We start from the raw sequence: 12,217 nt of genomic DNA on the forward strand, positions 1-12,217 counted from the left end.
TTATTGGTTGTGGTTGTCTGAAGGGAAGGGGCCAGGGCGAGGTAGACCACAGCACCATTATGATGAGTGGTGAGATTGTAGAAAGACCTACCCTGACCCTCAGCCACTTACAGCCTAGAAAAGTCAGAGGTCTTTAATCTGCAGGACCAGAAACCAAATGCAGCATCTTTAGTGATGGGCGTCATCTCCCGCAGCTCCAGGGGTTCTGGCAGACCTGGATGGGAGGGCTCAGCTGTGTGCTCTTTCTCTTCCCCATTGCCTGTGGCTGGTTCCCTGGGACTTAACTCACAGACTAATTTCCTAGGCTAAAACCATTTTCCAGGTGGAAAGGGTCACCTTTGTCCTGGTTGTCTGGGCAAAAATCCTGGGCTGATATTTCTGGCACTGGCTGGCTAGGATTTTACCTGTGAGCACTCCGAACCCTGGACTAGAAAAGACAGTTAGGAGGTAGAGTATGTCTGTGCCGTAGAGGAGAGACGGTACATGTCCCCACACAGATAACAGCAACTCAATGACAAGTGGTTCTGTTTGTGTTTGAAGCAATCCCCAAGGAGACACGTGACAAGGGGTATGTCTGTGAGGAGGACCCTGCAGGTGGTCATGGCAGGTAGGGAAGCAAACTGTGCCGAGGTGAGAATGAAGCCTGGTTCATTGACTCTGTCAACCTGGATCGAACTTTCTAGACTCTAGCATCTAGAGAGTCTGATGCCGGGGGTGGGGTTATTGTCAGCATATTTAAACACAATAGAATTTGGGGGAAATTTTCCTAGTGTAATACAATCCCTGGTATACAAGGAGGCATAATTACATTGAAACTTTACTCAGGGTACATATCATTTCTTCCAACAGGATGGGCTCTGGAGATGGGCTACCTGTGTTAGCTTATGGGCCTAAGGAAGGATCTGGCCTGATCTCAGTCATACGGCTATAGTAGAGGTCATTTGGATGATTCGCCACCTCTGGTCCTGGCTGTGGGAGCTTGATATCCCTGGCCCAGCAGATAATGCACATCTCCAGACTGTGAATCACCTCCAGTTCCCAGCTTTCTGGATAGAGGAACAGGTTTTAAGTCCATTCCTATGAGAGAACAATTCTGTGTGCTTAACACTCCTGGTTTTCCTGGAGATCATTGGGCGCGAGTCCTTTGTGCTGTGCTCCAAACCTGTCTGGGCTGGAGGTGACCACCCAAGGGAGCATGCCTTGCGGACAGCACCTTGAGCCTGCAGTCGCATAAATCAAAGAGTAGCAAGAGGGAAGTTGTGAACTAAGGGGTGGGGACAGTGGCTGGTGCCACGCATTAGGCTGAGAGGGAGATTTGTGTGGAAGGAACCTGACCCTCTGGACTCGTCTGCTGTCCAGGTAGGGGTCACAGGAGGACACGGAGGCCCAACAGGAGCATGGTAGCTCTGTTGAGATAGTCATCATCATTGCTATCATCGTGTGCTGGGCATGTGGATGGACGCCTGGCTTTTGAAGGTAGCCAGGGACGGCTGGCAGGTGGAAACAGGCCCGAGAAACTCTTGGAGCAAGAGTTCTTGTGGTTCTGATGGATGTGAAGTTCTTCTTGGTGCCTTGTGGCCAAGCATGTTCCATGCACAGGACCCCATGACTCCGTGTTGGATGTGCCTCTTTTGTGTGATGGGTTGTCATCTGCAGGGGAGCTGCCTAAGAGATGGGTTCCTGACACACACACGTCCCATGCACACCCGCGAGGCTCATTTGTATTGGAGTTTTCATTTTCTGTTTAAAATTTTTTATTATAGTTCTCTCTCTCTCTCCCTCTTTTTTCTCCACCCTATCCCCTTTATGGGAATTGTTTTTCTCCTACCATGTGGTCTAAGGGATGAAACTCAGGTCCTGAGGTTGACAGCAAGCGTCTTTACCTGCTGAGCCATCTCACCGGCCCTAGAGTCTGTCTCTGGTGATTTAGCTGCAGCTGTTCCAGTCTCACGGGATGAGGTGTGGGTGTGGTGGTCCTCAGCCGGCAGTGTTATTGCCGTGCTATCATGTGTTTAGGTTGCTTGGTGTGCCCTTGTCAAAGGCTCTGAGCTGGGCTCCTGTGGTAGGACTCTGGCACTTGTCCTCTGGGGTTGGGTAAGGGAGAAGGCATACAGCTTGTCAGAGGATGCGCATAGCCATGAAAGAGGCAGAGGTCTTGCAGGAGAATTTTGGTAGGCCAAGGAGGGTCAGGTAAAAAAGGAGAGAGAAATAATTACAGCATACGCTGGTCTGCAGGGGTCTCTACATCTTAAGGAAGGGGAGATGGAGAGACCATGGCAGCTAGGGCAAGGCTAGAATGATGATCTGAAATGTTCTTGCTCAGCACCAAATCCAGTTGGAAGAGAAGCTTTCTGCCTCTGAACCTAGGGAGGAAGTGTTGCATTTCATGAAAAAGTATGAATATTTGTCTTTTGTGGGGCAGTGTGGGAGTTGGTTCTTTTAATTGCTCTTGCACTAGCTAAGGCTGTCAGGACCCAAACCAGATAGACCAGAGAAAGGGAGGGGGCCTGGCCAGCAATCAGTGTGATTACAGAGTCTTGGGTAGGAAACGGTGAGAACTGTGCTCTCCCTGCTACTGAGTGCCCTCCAGCGACTCTCATCCCAGGCTGGCCCACTAACCCTGTGCCTCTCACCTCCTGCAGGTTTCTCTTGGTCTTCTCCTGCCTTGTCCTTTCTGTATTTTCCACCATCAAGGAGTACGAGAAGAGCTCAGAGGGGGCCCTCTACATCTTGGTAAGCCGCACCCTTGGGTAGGGCAGCGGGGAGAAGCCTGGCTGGGAAAGAGCCCTGGTTGATCCCGTGCTGAAACCTCTGCAGTAGTCTTCCTCCCAAGTCTTGGAGCCCTCCAGTTATGTCCCTAACTCTGAGTGTTTGAGCAAGTCAAGCCGTTGTATCCAGGGCTCCTTCAGAGCAGAAGGCGTTCATGCATCCACAGCCACTATTGCTTCCGGCATTGTGATGCAGACCTCAAGCCCGTTCCCAGACTCCCAGTCCATAGCAGAAGTGACATCACAACAAACAGCTCTCACCACCTCTCCTTCCCACCCGGCTCTCTGGAGTCTAAGTGCATAGGTGTTTCCACTGGAAGTGTGGGTGCTCCACAGAAGATGTGGGTGAAGGGGTGGGAGGCCGTGATGCTCACTCACATAAACCCTGCGATGGGGCCGGGGTGGGCGTCATGGAAACAGTACGTAATTGCTCTGTTGCCGTTGGTAACGGAGGTGGCCCTTCAAGGAGAGCGATCCCACTAGGATGCTCTTCCACCCACTTTGCCCCCACTGCCCCGGGGCTGCCTGAATTCTAGAGGAACCCGCTCTCCCTTCGCTCTGACTGAGAACTCGCTCAGTGCTGGTGTCAGTGTGCCCACCCAGTACCCTGACACCAGAGCCTCCCAGGCCATCTCAAACAGGACAGATCTCGCTCAGAAGGGAGGCAGGAAGGGTGGTTCCTCTGGCAGTCTACAGGCCAGGACTTGCTGATAGCAGTGAGCCCTGGGAGAAGTGTATCTAGAAGGGATTCAGTCCTGGCTGACATGAGCTGGGGGACCTGTGGGGTAGACCTGCAGCTCTAACTTCTAGCTCCTGAGCCATGGGACTTTATTTATCCCTGTCCTGAGACTGCCGGTGTAGTATGCAGCCAGCCTTCCTAAGACCTGACAGTATCCTCATCTGTGCTCCTCCCACCTCCCAGGAAATCGTGACCATCGTGGTGTTTGGCGTTGAGTACTTTGTGAGGATTTGGGCTGCGGGCTGCTGCTGCCGGTATCGAGGCTGGAGGGGCAGGCTCAAGTTTGCCAGGAAGCCATTCTGTGTGATTGGTGAGGCCTGGCCGACATGGCCACCAGAGTTGGGTCTGGGGCAGGAGTTGCTTCTGTCCTGGCCACTGTGGGCTGAGTGAAAGGGGAGGGTCTTCTGGAAGCTTTCTTACTACTGACGTGAAGTTGGTGCCCCTGGCGACAGGGCCTAGATGTTGGCAGGGACAAAGTGCTGGGTGTCTTCCCTGGACACCGCAGGTAGGCAGGATGGGCACTGGGAACCACCCTTCCGCAGGCCCTACATGACCTTGCATGTCTATGGGGCCATTGATCCTTTGGGGGTCCAGAGGAGGTGACCCTGGGCACTGTGCCTGTCTCCACAGATATCATGGTGCTGATTGCCTCCATCGCTGTGTTGGCTGCCGGCTCCCAGGGAAATGTCTTTGCCACATCCGCGCTTCGGAGCCTGCGGTTCCTGCAAATCTTACGTATGATCCGTATGGACCGGAGGGGTGGCACCTGGAAGCTCCTGGGATCCGTGGTGTATGCTCACAGCAAGGTGAGCCCTGGCCCAGCCTGGGTCTTGCTGGTTACCCTGGCTCCAAAGTCTGGGGGTGCTCTAAAGTGGATGTAACCGGGGACCAGGTATGGGCGATCTTCCCCCTTCCTTCCTCATCTATCCCCAGAAGCTCTTTTCTATTTTTAGTTTGAGCTGTCCTCCCTATTGCTGGCAGCCCCTGTAGCTGAGTGTTTCCCTTCCTGGTTCTGAGGGCCTGGATCGATACTATGCCTGAATCACCTGCGTAGGGATTGTTTAAGCTGTGGCTTGTAGTGGCTGCTGACCAGGGAACTCGAACTGAGTGTATACCTGTTTAGGCCTGCACCCCCTTTTGAGGATATCTCCACAGTATCCAGTGCTGGGACTTCAGTTCCTGGCTTGGGGTATGTGTTCCCAGCCATGGACAGGATGTCTACTGGGCTGTTGGATGCTCTGCTCCAAGGTCTAAAATATTCAGTTGAAAGCGTTGTGCTGGTCGGCCAGAAGTCACCCTTGATTATCAGACAAGCCCTGCTGCCGGCCCTGACCAGTGTCTACTCTAGCTGTACCTTGTTGGCCTCGCGAGGGGACTCTGTCCCCCAAGGCCCTTGAGGTGCACAGTTCAGGGCAGGGCTCTCACGCTTGACATTGTCTGAGTTGGCCCGAGTGGGGCAATGATACGTTCTCTGCCTTTGCAGGAACTGGTGACTGCCTGGTACATCGGATTCCTCTGCCTCATCCTGGCTTCCTTTCTGGTGTATTTGGCAGAGAAGGGTGAGAATGACCACTTCGACACTTATGCAGATGCACTCTGGTGGGGCCTGGTAAGTCCTGGTCACGATCACTTCCTCCTCCACGTCCTCTTGATACTGCTGCCCTGAAGATATAGCCTGCCCCTTGGGACCTGGAGGAGAGACCTGACAGCCAGCCCTTAGGCTGACTGGGGTGGGCATGTCTCTTGGAGGCCCCCTGGTGGCTGACTGTAGTCATGATGGAGATAACAGTTGAGGGTGATGTTATTGTGTTGGTAGATGTGGTAGCGGACAGACTGGGTTCCTTTCTCCCCGTCACCTGCTTGCTGGAAGAGCATGCAAGTTTCAGTTTGAATCTCCAGCACCCACATAAAAGCTTGAGTGACCACACACACACACACACACACACACACACACACACACACTGCAAAGGGGGCCCTGACTCTCTGGGGCTTTTTTAGATGGTATGCAACCTGCTGACAGTGACCCTGACTTGCTGCTGCCCAAATGCTAGAACCTTACCTGGCCTTTATGACTGAGGCTCCCCATGCTGGACTCTGGATACTCCAGAGTCCTCTGTCATTGTCCCTTTTCAGAGGGACTGTTAGACACCATTGGATTTCTGCTTGGAGTGGGCAAGGATGACAGGCTTTCCTGGATCCCTTTTTTCTGAAGACCACACTAGTCCTGAGATCCATCCCAATTAGAGAGAAATGGGTTTCTTGTAGCCCCTCCTACTCCAAAGCTCTGGACTCCTTGGAGGCTCAGGGAAGAGGCTGTTGTCACCTGACAACCCATCAGATGGTGATCTAGACAGGTACTGCACTTGCAGTCTCTGGGAGAGGATCAGACAGCGTCCCCGGGGATGAAGCCACAGGGTAGTTTATTAATGATCTTCCTAATGTCCTCCTGGGAAGGAGCAGGGCTGTGGGAATGAAGTGAATTTAAGGCTGGGAGGTAAGTAGCAATGGCGAGTGTGTGATGGGCACAGGACAGGAGCCACTGGACTGTCTGTGTACCCAGGCTCTGCCACAAGAATCAGCTTGGCGTCCAGGAGATCTGAGCTGTAACCAGCTGGCCCCTGGGTCCTGGAGCGAGATGCAGTCCATTCTCTTCAGAATTTTTTGAGCCTAGGCCTTTCTTTTCTCCCAGAACTGAAGCAAACATTTTATCGTTATTGTTTCGAAGTAATTCTTGTATTTTAAAATGTCTGCTGGTTCCTAAAATACAGCCCCCTCACTGCTACTCATTTGTCTTCTTGGCCACCCCCTACCTGCCACCACTACCCTCCTCCCCTCCTGAGAGACTGTCCCCATCATCCCTGAATCCTACTCTCCTTGCCCTCTATGGACCCTGGCATCCTTGCACTTCCTATCAGTTCACTGATGCCCCCTACTTCTGAGCACAGAGCAGGGGCTTAGATACGTCAGCACCTCACCCGATGGCAACCGCTGTTCTTGTTTGGTTCCGGAGTGTACTGTGTAGCCCACCCATCTCAAGTGTTCCCTAGAGTCTTGGGAATGAAGAGAGATTGGGGTTTGGTGGGATCGAAGGATAAAGGATAGCCTTACTGACCCTGGCCTTGCTTTGCCCTAACATGGGTGATGTAACAAGGGTGACCCTCCTGTCTGTCCAGCCCAAGTCTGAGTGGCTTCAGTGTCCAGCTGCCCCCAAAGATATAGGCAAACTACTTGGGAGAGCTTCTCACGACTGAGCAGGGATGTCTGGCCTGGGATTAAAGGCCTCTGGTAGGCCATTGCCAGTCTTCCTAAGTGACCGGAGCCCCCTGCCCCTCAGATCACCCTGACGACCATTGGCTACGGGGACAAGTACCCTCAGACCTGGAATGGGAGGCTGTTGGCCGCGACGTTTACTCTCATTGGTGTATCGTTCTTCGCTCTTCCTGCAGTGAGTCCTACACCCCTTCCTGCCCTAGGGATGTTAGGGGGTGTCTCAGAGACTCCCTGTAAGACTTGACCACAGGCCACCTGTGAACTGTCCCCATGGGGTTCACATTCCCTAGAGAGGTCCCATACCAGACCAGAGTGAGGCTTTCCTGATTTAGATGGCTATCTCAGTATGTAGACTTCTAGAATCTTTAGACCAGGCCTTTTGACACAGCTCTGTTGACTTCTGTGGTTATCCCGTCTGAATGACCCTAGACAGTAGGGTCCTCATTCACCCTATACAGAATAGGATGGGTATGCCAATTGCCGCACTGGGGATGGCAGAGGGCAGCTGGCTGCAGCTCCCTTGTGGACAGAGCAGGTTAGGAGGGCTCCTGTTTGGGATCTGGCCAGAGAGTCCCCCAAGCCTGGTCTCTAGGTGATGAGGTGCTAGGGAATTCCAAGGATGCAGGAAGTCTTGTAGGCAAGGGTGAGGAGGGTCATGGTCCCAGGGTGTGGTCTGACCTCAGTGACTTGCAGGGCATTTTGGGATCTGGCTTTGCTCTGAAAGTCCAAGAGCAGCACCGGCAAAAACACTTTGAGAAGCGGCGGAACCCTGCAGCAGGTCTGATCCAGGTGAGCCTCAATTCCTGCCAGGGACCAACCCCCGTTCTGATTCCACCTTACCTAGAAGGGAGCCCACCAAGATTTTGGCATTGACAATGGCTGTACCAGACTTTTCCATGTCTATGGATAGACCCATGTTTGGAAGACAAGATTATTTTCAATATGAGAATAGTTCAGACAGCCTGAGGTCACACCCAGTGACTCACGGTAGTAATGCTGTCTGGCCCTCTTCCCAGAAGGTTATTGGCTAAGGCCATACTGTCCCAGTAACCATGCAGATCTTTCCAGTGCCCTGTGGGTAGGTGTCTCATCATATCCGTTCTGCAGCCATGAGACCCACAGCTTAGAGATGTTGGCAGTTTGGCATCAAATGGCTCTTGAACCACATCTGTGCTAATTCAGCCTAGCTGCTCAGCCTGTGGACACTGTGCCTTCCTTCACTGAGCTTATCCAGCTGGCTTTATCATTTAGGGGCAGATGGAATGTAGAACACCTGAGCATGCATGCAAGAAGACATATTTCTGCTGGACCCTGGAGCTGGCCAGGATTTCTTGCCAGCTGAATGTGGCCCTATATCTGTCTCTCTTTTCTAAAGGTGTGGCCTTCACAGTCTCAACCTTGGGTCCAGCCTCTTTTTGTGTATGTATTACATAGCTTTCACCGCAAAACACATGAACACATGGCTACTGTTTTTTTCGTAATTGAAAAAAAAAAAAAACAACCAAACAAAAACAGAATGCCCATTTGAAAAAGAAAATGACTACATGCCCATGGGGTCCAAAGGTTTAACAGAAGGCAGCAAAACTTCAGTATCTCCCCATATACTCCTCTCAAAGGCCATTCAGCAGCTGCCTATGAGTCTTCCAAAAGTCAGAAGTGACACTAAAGAGCAACAACATATGCTGTCCCCACTTCACCCACAAGTGACAGAGGACATGTGTGGGTGAAGTGTCTCTGCCTTACCTGCACGGTTTTCCCCACTGTGAGTTCAAGATGTCTTCTAGAGCTTCAAGATATCTCCAACCCATTTATGATGCAAGGCCGTAGAGTAATTGATCAAAAGGTCCTTCCTCTGAGTGAAGCTGGCCTTCCTGCATGTTTGGGGGCCAAAGATTTGGTTAGCGGTGACCCCAGTAGCCTTGAGGTAGGGGCAAGGGTATAAAGACTGGTTTTTCAAGAGATTTATCACTTGGGTATGATTCTGGCTCCCAAGCAGAAAAATGCCTGGAGGGGAGTCTCAGAGGAGGTACCAGGGCCTCCTAAGCTCTCAAAGTATCGCCATTCTGTTGCAGTCAGTCTGGCCAACCCGGACTCCATGTACTTTATGTAACTGAACTATTGATGAAGACCAAAGCAAGTCCATGTTCATGGACTAGAAGACTTCATCTTGTTAAAATGCTCTTCCCAAACATTGATATGCAGGTCCATTGCATTGGTCATAAGTCCAACGACTTCCACCCCTTTTTTGCAAAACCAGAAAAGCTAATCCTAAGGTGTCTATGGAATTATAACAGACTCTGAATATCCAGGCAATGCTGAATCAGGAGAACAAAGTATGGGGACTCACACTTTAAGCTTCTAAATTACAAAGCTGTGGTTATCAAAATGGTGTAGTTTTCACTTAAGGGCAGGTACACCAGCAGAACAGTGAGTGCCCATTTGAGTAGCACATCTGCAGGCTGCTTACAGATGAGAACTGTTTCAATCCATGGTGTTGGACAAATGGTTTTGTTATTGTTACTGCTTTTTTGCTTGTTTTGTAATAGAAGCTGGCCTCAAACTCATGTGATTCTCTTGTCTCAGCCTCCTAAGTTCTGTACCACAGACATCATACTCTGTTTGGAGTTTTGTTTTCTTTTTCAATGATGTGGTGCTTGCTTGTGTTCCCAGAACTCTGGAGATAGAGGCAAGATCTCGAGCTTGAGGCTAGCCTGGGATGTATAGTGAGACCTTGCCTTAAGTAAAAAAGTTAAGACTATTAAACACTTTAGAAGTAAACAAGATTTCGGGCTGGAGAGATGGCTCAATGGTTAAGAGCACCGTATGCTCTTCCGGAGGTCCTGAGTTCAATTCCCAGCAACCACATGGTGGCTCCAAACCATCTGTAATGAGATCTGGTGCCCTCCTCTGGCGTGTGGGTATACATGGAGGCAGAAAGTTGTATATATAATAAATAAATAAATCTTAAAAAAAAAAAAAAAAAAAAAAAAAAAAAAAAAAGAAGTAAACAAGATTTATTGTTTTTATCTTTTATATATGATACCAAGAAGCACCAAGGTAACAAAAGAAAATAGAGAACATTAAAATTAAAAACTTGTTCCTCAAAGGACATTCAAGAATGAAAAGACAACCCATAGAATGGGAGAAAAGTTTGGAAATAAATTTAATATCCAGAATCTATAAAGAACCCCCAAAACTCAATCACAAAAAGACAAACAATCCAGAGGGTTTTGAGGCAAGGGACTCAAAGAGACATTTTTCCAAGAAGAGAGACAACTGGCCATGAACCTGTGAAAAGATGCTATGTTATTAAGAAATGAAAATCAAATCATGAGATGCCACTTCACACTCACTGGAATGATTAAAACTTTAAAAAGTGGGAAATAAGTGTTGGTGGGGACTTGGTGGCATTGGGCCTTCACACATCACTGAGGGGATATGTGGTACAGCAACCACTCAGAAGACAATAATCAGAGCTGGGCTCACTGGTAGAGCTCCTGTCTCCCATGTGTAAGGCTCTGGATTCTATCCTCAGCACCAAAAAGAAGAGAAAAACAGAAAAGAAAGTGACACATGGAATTGTTTCCTTACCCACACGTTCTCTCCTTTGTTAGAACCCAAGACAGGTATTCAGCCAAAACCTTCCGTGTTTATCATGCTCTATACATAACAGCCAGAATATGGGATAGCTATGATCACTGGTGGATGATCAAAGTGTATGCGACACACCTGTACAACCAAGTGTTTTGTCAGGAAAGGGATAGAGCTGAGTGCACACTGAAGTTCAGGTCAGCTCTGAGGGCCTTTCCCTCCATGTAAGAAACTAACAGACCATATAATCATGGTTAGGAAATTTCAGAAGCAGTTGAATCTCTCGAGACTAAAAGGCTGATGCTTCAGAGCCTGGAGGAGGCTGGAATGGGAGTGTGGACGGATGGGCATGTCTTTCTGAGGGTGAGAAGCTATGGTTAGATAGCGGCCATGGTGACGCAACGGCGTGTGTACTTTAAAGCAGTCAAAGTGATGGACTTTATGTTGTGTGGATTATGTTGCATATACAAAACAAAACATAACAACAACAAAAACGTATAGAGAATGGAAAGAAGCCCGAGCCAGTGAGGAAGACCGAGCCTGCGCCATCTTGCCTGGAGGAAGGAGCTACCTCCTTACCTTACCTCCCTCCCTAGGTGTCATGGGGTTGGGTTAGGTCTTGTTTGGTCTGGGGAGGGCAGTGAAGTCACCCACCCCATGTCAGGAGAGACAGAAGGGAAGGAGATCACCAAGGCTCACTGTGAGCCAGAGCCAGAGTTATCTCTCACCTGAGGCTGTGGGGTGAGGACAGGCACGGGGGCTGCAGTTCTATGTCGAGGAGGTCCCTGGAGCGGGGTAGCCTCAGCCCAGCCGTAACCATCTCACCTCTTTCCACTGCAGTCTGCCTGGAGATTCTATGCGACTAACCTCTCACGCACCGACCTGCACTCCACATGGCAGTACTATGAACGCACAGTCACTGTCCCCATGTACAGGTACCGCGCCAGCCCGGCCTCCCCACCCTGCATGGTGGTTTGCTTTTTAATTTCCATTTGTTCTTTACCCCATTAATTTTTATTTCTTTTTTTTCCCCTGCGTATGTATTTTTCCACAAAGGATTCTGTGTGGTTTATTTCACCGTATTGATTTTGTTCTTTGTTTTACAGTGTCGTGGCTTTTATTTCTTACTCTTGTTCCCATCCTTTGCTTTCCACTCCTCTTTGGGGAACATTGTGTTGTGATCCCCACCCCAAGCTGTTCCGTGAGATGAGTGAAGGCCTTAGTGCTGCAATGCCCAAGAAGGGCAGTGGTGACTATATTCTTCTGACTGTGCTCTCCAGAAGAGACCAGGGTGATGATGGTGTGCATGAATGAGTGAGTGTGTGTGCGTGTGTGTGTGTGTGCGCACACACGAGTGACTGAGCATGTGTATGCACGCACATGCGTGAGTGAGCATGCGTGTGTGTGTGTGCGCGCGCGCATGCATGAGTGGGCATGTGTGTGTGTGCGCGTGAGTGTGTGTGTGCATGAGTGAGTGAGCATGTGCGTGTGTGTGTGCGTGAGTGAGCATGTGTGTGTGCGTGCATTAGCAAGGCAGAGAAAGGATACCCCACGAGGATCTGAAAAGCAGGAAGAGGTCAGGAAGTGCCTTTCTGGGGGGTCACCAGGGAAGAGTGTCAGCTGGACTGAGGGCCACTGCTCAGAAGTCAGGTAGCAGCACTGGCTTGGGAACGGTGTGCACAAAACTTGAGCTCAGGTGAAGATGGATGGCCAGATGCTTTAAGTCAGAGCCCCTTGGGTGCTGTGAGAGAGAAGAGGCTGGACCAGCTTCAGCTTCATTGCCTCTGTCAGAGCATTTCATCCCACCTGTTTCTATCCATCAGAGTCACCTCCAGGTAGCATGGGCACA

General features: G+C 50.3%; 1 protein-coding gene across 17 annotated transcripts in view; it reads left to right on the plus strand.

Moving 5' to 3' along the window:
* The window catches only part of Kcnq2 (potassium voltage-gated channel subfamily Q member 2), a 58,769-nt gene that overhangs the window by 18,472 nt on the left and 28,080 nt on the right, over positions 1-12,217 (plus strand). For all 17 annotated transcript variants that reach the window (XM_057782050.1, XM_057782058.1, XM_057782051.1 and 14 more), the window contains exons 2-8: positions 2,643-2,733; positions 3,691-3,817; positions 4,138-4,313; positions 4,991-5,116; positions 6,842-6,952; positions 7,471-7,566; positions 11,209-11,303. In XM_057782050.1, the coding sequence (XP_057638033.1) occupies positions 2,643-2,733; positions 3,691-3,817; positions 4,138-4,313; positions 4,991-5,116; positions 6,842-6,952; positions 7,471-7,566; positions 11,209-11,303 (822 nt within the window). The remainder of the gene's footprint in view (positions 1-2,642; positions 2,734-3,690; positions 3,818-4,137; positions 4,314-4,990; positions 5,117-6,841; positions 6,953-7,470; positions 7,567-11,208; positions 11,304-12,217) is intronic.

Source organism: Chionomys nivalis, chromosome 9 (assembly GCF_950005125.1).
Source record: "Chionomys nivalis chromosome 9, mChiNiv1.1, whole genome shotgun sequence".
Taxonomy (NCBI): Eukaryota; Metazoa; Chordata; class Mammalia; order Rodentia; family Cricetidae; genus Chionomys; species Chionomys nivalis.